This window comes from Amblyraja radiata, chromosome 38, assembly GCF_010909765.2.
Source record: "Amblyraja radiata isolate CabotCenter1 chromosome 38, sAmbRad1.1.pri, whole genome shotgun sequence".
Classification (NCBI taxonomy): Eukaryota; Metazoa; Chordata; class Chondrichthyes; order Rajiformes; family Rajidae; genus Amblyraja; species Amblyraja radiata.
Genome location: NC_045993.1, coordinates 896,902 through 906,168, shown reverse-complemented (window position 1 = coordinate 906,168; position 9,267 = coordinate 896,902). Strand labels below are relative to the sequence as shown.

The following is a 9,267-nucleotide window of genomic DNA, read 5'->3' as shown; positions in this document are numbered from 1 at the left end:
ATGCAGTGGATCAATGCAGCTAGACGTTGCAACAAGAACCATGGTGTCTCCCAAATATGGATCTTACCTGGAATCCAACTCCAGAAATATGAAAAGCAGAAATATATGGGTCTGAAGACAGGTCTCAACTCGAAACGTCACCCATTCCTTTTCTCCAGAGATAAGACAATAGGTGCAGGAGTAGGCCATTCGACCCTTTGAGCCAGCACCACCATTCAATGTGATCATGGCTGATCATCCCCAATAAGTACCCCGTTCCTGCCTTCCCCCCATTTCTCTTGACTCCGCTATTTTTAAGAGCCCTATCTAGCTCTCTTGAAAGTATCCAGAGAACCAGCCTCCACCACCCACTGAGGCAGAGAATTCTAGACTCACAACTCTCTGTGGGAACAAGCGTTTCCTCATCTCCGTTCTAAATGGCTTACCCCATATTCTTAAACTGAGGCCCCTGGCATCTCCGAGGAAAAAGTATGGGTGACGTTTCGGGCCGGGACCCTTCTTAGCGAAACGTCACCCATTATTTTTCACTAGAGTTGCTGTCTGGCCCACTGAGTTACTCCAGGACTTTGTGACTATCTTTTGTATAAACCAGCATCTGCAGTTCTGTTTCTATCCTTTAGAATCATGTTCCCTTCTGGTCGACCCGAACCGTATAATGCAAATGAGACACCAAATTCTTTTAAATAGTTTATTTTTAAAATTACACAGCAAAAGCACACCTAGTAAATGTTAAAATTAATGATTTATCATTACATCTATTAATACATTTGCCGATTAAAGCCTACTGCATGAGGTCACAAATGCTCCAGCTTCCCCAACATCCAAATTGTGCCCATCAAGTAGTTAAATTGATTGAAAAATACAGCACAGAAACAGGCCCTTCTGCACACCGAGCCCACGTCGAACATCATTTACCCATAGAACTGGTTCTATGTTATTCCCACTATCTCATCCACTCCCTACACACTAGAGGCAATTTACAGAAGTCAATTAACCTACAAACTCGCCATCTTTAGGATGTGGGAGGAAACCAGAGCACCTTGAGGAAACCCACACGGTCAGATTGATGCAGTGGGGAATCACAGCAAGACAACTTGGAACTTCACAGCAACATGGTCTTCAGCCCACTCACAACCCCAAGCAGTAAGACGCACCCACTATCCAGCCCACTTCACAGGGCAGTGGCTCTTGATGCAAAAGCAGCGTTTATGATCACCTAGAAAGGAAATGAAGTTGTTACTACAGCCACACATCATTGCATGTAACAGATTAGCTACTTCCTTCATCCCACAGCCACAATGATTCTCCACAGGTTGTGGAGCTACAACTGCACTCAGCAGTGGTCACTAATCCTAAACTGCAGACTCCACCCCAGGACCAGGACTTAATCGATTGAAAGATACAGCATGAACCAGGCCCTTCGGCACATCAAGTTCATGCAGACCATTGATCACCCGTTCACACTATTTCTATGTTATCCCACTTTCTCATCCACTCCCTACACATTAAGGGCTATTTAGAGGGCCAATTAACCTACAACCTCGCACGTCTTTGGGATGTGGGAGGGAAAAATAGATGGCTGAATTGTGCTTCTATTGTTACATGTGCAAAGTGCTAAGAGAGTACTTATTTTCTTACAAACAGTTCAGTTGAGTATTAGCAAGTATTGGGTCCTAATAATTAGCAAGTGTACAGAATAGTCTATTGAGCACATGCATTCCACCATTTGAATGGCCTAATTCTGCTCCTTTGTCTTATGGGCTGAATCAATAGTAAATCAGCTTACCGCCACAGGCCTCTCCGACAAATGCCCAGCACTGGACTACGTCAACCTGGGAAGGAGGCAAAAAAGTTATTGTACTTTAGCAGCAACTATACCATACTTCACTGCCGTACTACATATTAACCTCCCAGTTAACAGACTTATGTCGTGCTCTTTATTCCAATGAGACCACAAACAGAAAACATTCCCATACCAAAAGTCAAAACTGTACACTGGAAGCGAAATTTAAAAAATGCTGCAGTAACACAGTAAATCTGACAGCATCTGCTGGAAGCATTTGAGACCTTGCACCAGAACAGTCCCACATTGATCTACACACATCTGTGAAGATAACTAGAAATAGAACACAGCAGTACAGCACAGGCCATTCGGCCCACATTGTCTGTGCCAAACACAATGCCAAGATCATAACTTTATTTCATTCAACAATAGGTCAAGAGCTCAGTGTTTCATCACTCAGTGTAAAGCAGTTAACCTGCTCACTAATTAAACAACTTGCTTACTAATTAAACTAAAACTCTAGAGAGAGAAAAAAAAATGTAGAAGCTAAATGGCTGTCGCAACCACATGCAGGCATGCCAGCCAGCATTGGGTACTGTGGCCCCCTCACCTCCACCAGCCTGGCTTTGTCCTATCCCAACCTCTTTCTTTCTCACCCATCAGTCTGAAACAAAACGTTATCCATCCGTGACTAGACGCTGCCTAACCCGCTGAGTTACTCTGGCATTTTTTTAAAATAATAGGTCAGGAGTTAAATTAATTTAATTTAAGAGTTCATAGTTTCATCACTAAATACAAAGCAGCTGACTTGCTTAATGATTAAATTATAACCCGACGGTCCCGGGCAGCCTTCACTCAGGCACCCAGCGTGTCAATTCACTGGGCGGCACTTGTATCGCTCATGTACACTCGGAGCCCAGTGCTAGCATCAGTGTGAAGGGCCGAGCTGGCGCCGGGACCAAAAAAACTACCACACATACTCACTCACCCCGCTGTGTGTCCACGTGTAGCGGCCATTCGGCCCATCGCCTCGGTGCCAGCGCGTCGCAAACCCACCCCAGTAACTTTATATCACCCTACACCCCTGGCACTGTCCCCCTCCCTGTCCCACCCTCTCAGCCGCACCCGGGGGGCGAGTTGCTGCCGCTCCCCCCCCCCGCTCCCCGTTGTACTAGCCCAGCACATGGCCCTGTCTTTGTACAACCGCCCCCATCTCTCTATCGCCCTCTCCTTCCTATTTCCGTCTACTTCCCTCTTGCCCCCATCCTGATCTCTCTATCTTCTTTACCACAGGCCCCTGCCCCCCTCCTAGCCAGCACTAGTCCCAGTCCCCACCCAACACTACCTCTTTCCCCTTCCGCCCCCTCCTCCTCCCCCACACACACTAGGCCCTATCCCACCCCTCCTCTCCCCCCCCCCCCCTCCGCACTCCCTCACCTCCCCCCAACACTATAATGCCCCCCCCCCTCCTCCTATGCTGTTGTCCCTTAACCCACCAGCCCCCAACCCCACATCTCTCTCCCCTCAATCACCCCACACCCCTCCCTGCACCCCGGCCTCTCCCTCCCCCGGCCCTACCCAACCCTCCTGCGCCACCACTACCACACTTGCACTACTCCCCTCCTCTCTCCCCGCTGCCCCGGGCCGCGTACCCCCTCACCTGCCGCTAACACCGAGAATGGACGCTCGCCCCGTCCCCTGCCCTCCCCCCCCGGCCCAGCCGCTGCCTCTAGCCGCCCGCACACACACCACCCCCCTCTCCCCACTAGGCCCCACACTACCCCGGGCCGCACACACCCCCCTCTCCCCACTAGGCCCCAGGCCTCACGCTACCCGGGCCGCACACCCCCCTCTCCCCACTAGGCCCCACACTACCCGGGCCGCACACCCCCCTCTCCCCCACTAGGCCCCAGGCCCCCCACTACCCGGGCCGCACACTACCCCCACTAGGCCCCAGGCCCGCCACGCTACCCGGGCCGCACACACCCCCCTCCCCCCACTAGGCCCCGGGCCGCACTACCCCCACTAGGCCCCAGGCCTCACACTACCCGGGCCGCACACTACCCCCACTAGGCCCCACACTACCCGGGCCGCACTACCCCCACTAGGCCCCAGGCCCCACGCTACCCGGGCCGCACTACCCCCACTAGGCCCCAGGCCCCACTACCCGGGCCGCACACACCCCCCTCTCCCCGCCCTCCCGCCGCCGACACTGAGACCGCGCTCTCCGCCCGCCCCGCCTTTTATAGCCGCGCCCCAGGACCCCCCGCCGCCTGCCCGCCGCGAAAGCCCGTCTGCACCGTTGCATTTACCAAGCACAAAGATGAAATGTAACGCGTTCCACTGCTTCAGTTAAGATTTAATTATTTTTTTTTAAAACGGAGCATGATACTCCGGCACTGCAACGGCCTGACCCGCTTGGGCTATTTGTTCGGCGACTACAGGCGACTGGGCTGTCGTCACATGGTCGCCGGGGTGAGGACTGTGTGGTCGCCAGTCGCCCTCAGTCGCCCAAACAGTCCTGACGTCTGAAGAAGGGTCTCCACCTGAAACATCACCCATTCCTTCGCTCCTTAGACCCACTGAGTTCCTCCAGCTTTTTGTCTACCTTCCATTTTTTCCAGCATCTGCAGTTCTTTCTTAAACGTGACGTTTTTCTTGTTGCCGCTGGGTTTTGTATTGTTTAAAACGTTTTGGCGACTGTGGGCTTGATGTAGGATGTCTTCTCCGGCTGTAGATCGCCAGGTGATGTAGGATGTCTACTCCTGCTGTAGATCGCCAGGTGACTTAGGTTGTCTTCTCCTGCTGTAGATCACCAGGTGACTTAGGATGTCTTCTCCTGCTGTGGATCGCCAGGTGATGTAGGATGTCCTCTCCTGCTGTGGATCACCAGGTGATGTAGGATGTCTTCTCCTGCTGTGGATCACCAGGTGATGTAGGATGTCTCCTGCTGTAGATCGCCAGGTGACTTAGGTTGTCTTCTCCTGCTGTAGATCACCAGGTGACTTAGGATGTCTTCTCCTGCTGTGGATCACCAGGTGATGTAGGATGTCTTCTCCTGCTGTAGATCACCAGGTGACTTAGGTTGTCTTCTCCTGCTGTGGATCACCAGGTGATGTAGGATGTCTTCTCCTGCTGTACATCACCAGGTGACATAGGGTGTCTTCTCCTGCTGTGGATCACCAGGTGATGTAGCTTGTCACCGGGTGGTGACCGAATTCCATTGGCGACTCCCTACGTCAACCAGTGAGCGGTACCGACGTCAAGAGAAGTCAAGTGCGACTTTTGAAAACAAGTGCGCAGCTCCACGTGATCGGGAGTATATAGTGCGCAGACATTCACTTTTTTTTTTTTTCGTTGGCAACGGTGAGCATTGCGAAATGGTTCCAAGAAGAAGGCAGGAGCAGCCCCCACTCACCTGGCAGGTTAAGACTGAGGAGATCCAGGAGATTGTGGTCCAGGAGGTTGAGGTCAAGGTGGAGGAGGACTTGGAGGAGACCATGGAGGTGGCCATAGAGGTGGGTCATGTCCACATCACCACCCCACCGTGGACTGGCCGCCCTTTGAAGGCCACAGGTGCTGTTTCTGGCCCAGACTCACACTATGCACAGGTCACTGCTACCTCACGAAGGGTAAAGAAGCCCTGGAAAATCGCTCCACCATATAACTTCAGCAGGGAACAAGAGGAGGAGCTGGTAGATTGGTATCAGGCAAACACTGATTTATACGATAAGAACAGCAATTATTATCGTAGCAAGACGAAAAAGAGCGCACTACTTCACTCCAAGGCGAAGGAGTTCCCTGGCTGCACCTGTAAGCACCCACTTACTTGGTTGTTTGTCTGTACAGAATTCTGTTAATAATAATGGAAATAAACATTCGTTCCACATTGATCTTCATTTATTTTTTGTTTTTACAGATGCCCAACTGTGTCGATGGATCAAGGGGCAGAGAACCAGGTACGGCAAGTTGTCACGGAGTGCCAGCAGGTCTGGGTCTGGTGGCAAAAAAGTTACAGATAGGGAGCAATGGATACTGGACAAATGGGCCTTTATGGAAACTCACATTATACGACTAGAGAGGAGGCGGAGCACCAAGAGGGTACTCATTATAAAATACTTATTGTGACATTGATAATTTCATTGTCATCTTGCTTGCCATGGCCTGATGGTCCTGAAAGTTTGTAATACACATTTATTTTCTTCCAGTTTGAGAAGAAGACACTGCCTAGAATCTCCAGTGAGGATGCTCTTGATGCTCTTGAGTTTGAGTTTGAGAAGAAGACACTGCCTAGTGTCTCCAGTGAGGATGGTCTCGATGCTCTTGAAGTAATCTCTGAACCCACCCCCTCCACCAGCCAGCAGCACAGTGCGAGGAGATGGATCACTGCCAGCCCCACTGTCGGCTCCACTACAACTACAGCTGAGGAAGAGGAGAGACAGGCGACTCAGCGGGAGCTGATCAAAGAGGTAAGGGCCTGTCCCACTTGGGGATGATCAGCCATGATCACATTGAATGGCGGTGCTGGCTTGAAGGGCCAAATGGCCTACTCCTGCATCCGCTGCTCTAGATGTCAGCTGATTTACATCGGTGAGACCAAGCGTAGGTTGGGCGATCATTTCGCCGAACACCTCCGCTCAGTCCGCAATAACCTACCTGAACTCCCGGTGGCTCAGCACTTCATCTCCCCCTCCCATTCCCAATCCGACCTCTCTGTCCTGGGTCTCCTCCATTGCCAGAGTGAGCAACACCAGAAATTGGAGGAACAGCACCTCATATTCCGCCTGGGTTGCTTGCGTCCGGATGGCATGAACGTTGAATTCTCCCAGTTTTGCTAGCCCTTGCTGTCTCCTCCCCTTCCTTAACCCTCGAGCTGTCTCCTCCCATCCCCCCGCCCTCGGGCTCCTCCTCCTCCCTTTTTCCTTCCTTCTCCCCCCCCCCACCCCCCATCAGTCTGAAGAAGGGTTTCGGCCCGAAACGTCGCCTATTTCCTTCGCTCCATAGATGCTGCTGCACCCGCTGAGTTTCTCCGGCATTTTTGTGTACCTTCGATCTTCCAGCATCTGCAGTTCCTTCTTGAATACTCCTGCACCTATTGTCTATTGGGATTTTTTTTAGCGACTGCGGACATCATTGACTGACATATCAGGTCACCGACAAATATGCGGCGTGATGACGAATAGACGCGCGGTGTTTTTTCAAGTGTCGCAACATTTTTTTTGTGGCCGCTGGATTTTGAAATGTTCAAAATCTTTTTTGACACTGATATGATGCCGGCAGAAACGCCAAGTGGGACGGGCCCTTTAAATACTTTTGGTAATTACTTTTGCAGATTTCTCTTCTCATCCATCCATCTTCTTCTCCTTTTTTTCCCAAATTGAATGACCTGTATCACACTCATTTATGCTGCAGCTCGTGCAACAGGCAACAGGAGCCCGGGAAGCCAGGCACTCCATGATACAGCCCCAGACATCACATGAGAGGGCTGTTGACACCTTCTTGGCCTTCTTAAAAACAGAGCTGCTGAAGATTCCCGAAAATGTGTGGAATAACTACACCATCGACGCCTTGTCGAGGGCCCAAAGCTTCTCTCGGCCGGTAAATCTTTCAATCACATTTTGTGGAATTTTGGAAACAATTGACTTTAATATCTGACCTTTGTAGCAGCGCCTGCTGGTGCACGCAGAGATCAAACCCGGCGTTCGGAAGCCGCGGTCACGTGACTCGGGAGGGGCCGCCTGTTTCGCGCGGTTTTTCATTTGCGCGCGCTAGTTCAGCGCTGACCACCATTGTGGGCAGACGTGTCTATAGAACCTGCATACTGGCAATCAAACTTGTGAATAAAGATTTGTTGAAAACTCCAGTAGTCGTTTCTCAGACCACTAAACCTTAAAATTAATGTTTTTGTATGAAATATTCACAATGAATTCATTGGTGTTGCAACTCTGCAGCTGATGACATTCTTGGGTCACCCACAGATGGGACTGATGGTACCACAACATCAGCTGGCTCACCAGCTATCTAATGTTATAATACATTTTGTGAATTGGACTTGAAATTCTTTTGTCACACACTGCTTGTGAAAAGTTTTAATTTATTTGCCTTCCATTTCATATTGATAGGTTTCAGAATCGGGGCAGTATCACATAAGAAAGTGGCCAATGCACGCAATGTAAATGAACTATTTGTTTAAGAAAGAACTGCAGATGCAGGAAAAATCGAAGGTGGACAAAAATGCAGGAGAAATTCAGCGGGTGAGGCAGCATCTAGATGCTGCTTCACCCGCTGAGTTTCTCCAGCATTTTTGTCTACCATGTAAATGAACTAAATCAGCAATATTTACATTGTGGTTTTCACAGCTAAAAATATAATATTAAAACTAGTCAAACATCCTTGACAACTTCTATCAATTTTGCCATCAACAAAGTGGAGAAAAAGAAAACATATTTGAGCATTGTTATCCAATTGTTTTAGTTGTCCAAATCAAAAGGCTTGTTTTGAAGAAACTCTTGATATTTATACTGACAATAATGACATTGCATTTTTTTTGTACGCAGTGCCAACCATCTTTAATGAAAGAGGAAACATAATTGAAATTTGTGGACTACATTCAGTGGCTTGAAGTTTGTAAATTTTTGTATAATATCCTCCGTGCGTGGAATGTACCAATTCATGGAAGGAATGCCTTCTCCACAATCACAGCTGGATTCCCAGAATACACCAGCCTTGATACACCCATACATACACCAAGAGATACAACCTGATCAGAGATCCAGGACTCTCGTGGAGACTTGTCTAAACCTCACAGATTTATCGGACACACATCACCAAGTGTATTGTGTCCATAAATGATGTAAAGCCCATTATTAAGAACAACTAAAATCATGTTATTTGCAATGTAATGTTAAATAAAGAAATTATTTTTTGTTAGTTATGGTTATTCATAGATTTATTATAGATTTCAATTGAAATGTGGTTATTATTTTTCAGTAGGAACTGCAGTTTGCTCCTATTAACCTTGTTTAAGAAATGGTTTGCTTCAATATGATGTTCTTTCTAATTTAATTTTAAATAAAGACATTATTTTAGTTAAAATTATGGTTCTTCATAGATTTATCATAGATAATTTCAATTCGAATGTGATTATTATATTTGTGTATGCACAGCAGTATGCTTCCTGTGTTAAAACAACGGTTGTTTTAATATCAATAAAGGAAATGTTTGACATTTTTATGACAATTGGTGTGTGAAGATCTTATTTTTCAGAATTGTTAATCATGGCATTCATTTCAAATATATACATTTGATATATTTAGATGAATAAAACAAACACCAACATTGTGCTGCATTGAAAAACAAAATCTTTTCATATAATGTGATCAATAAAAGAAGCACAAACACAAACAGTGCACGGCATTGAAAATTAAACTCTTATAGGAGGATTATTATCTGTTGTGGGCTCTCTTGCTGGAGTGGTGGACTTC

The 9,267-nt window shown here is 48.1% G+C and overlaps 1 protein-coding gene and 1 long non-coding RNA gene across 8 annotated transcripts; one reads left to right on the top strand and one right to left on the bottom strand.

The window, feature by feature from the left end:
- Positions 1 to 676: 676 nt before the first annotated feature.
- On the bottom strand, positions 677 to 2,899 carry LOC116966911. Its single transcript, XR_004410091.1, has 3 exons — positions 2,772 to 2,899; positions 1,787 to 1,832; positions 677 to 1,216 (listed from the first exon to the last, which is right to left on the bottom strand). It is a non-coding gene; the product is annotated as an uncharacterized LOC116966911 (long non-coding RNA).
- A 1,166-nt stretch (positions 2,900 to 4,065) lies between these two features.
- LOC116966869 lies at positions 4,066 to 9,022 on the top strand. 7 transcript variants are annotated; one of them, XM_033013219.1, is made up of 7 exons: positions 4,066 to 4,747; positions 4,896 to 4,932; positions 4,970 to 5,596; positions 5,703 to 5,884; positions 5,992 to 6,252; positions 7,196 to 7,381; positions 8,341 to 9,022. In XM_033013219.1, exons 3-7 carry the CDS (start codon positions 5,164 to 5,166, stop codon positions 8,371 to 8,373), a joined length of 1,095 nt encoding a protein of 364 aa, XP_032869110.1. In that variant the 5' UTR covers positions 4,066 to 4,747; positions 4,896 to 4,932; positions 4,970 to 5,163; the 3' UTR covers positions 8,374 to 9,022. The 7 variants fall into 7 exon arrangements, with proteins under 7 accessions (XP_032869110.1, XP_032869107.1, XP_032869109.1 ...); XM_033013216.1 differs by having other exon boundaries at positions 4,066 to 4,858; XM_033013218.1 differs by having other exon boundaries at positions 4,822 to 5,596.
- Positions 9,023 to 9,267: the final 245 nt, after the last annotated feature.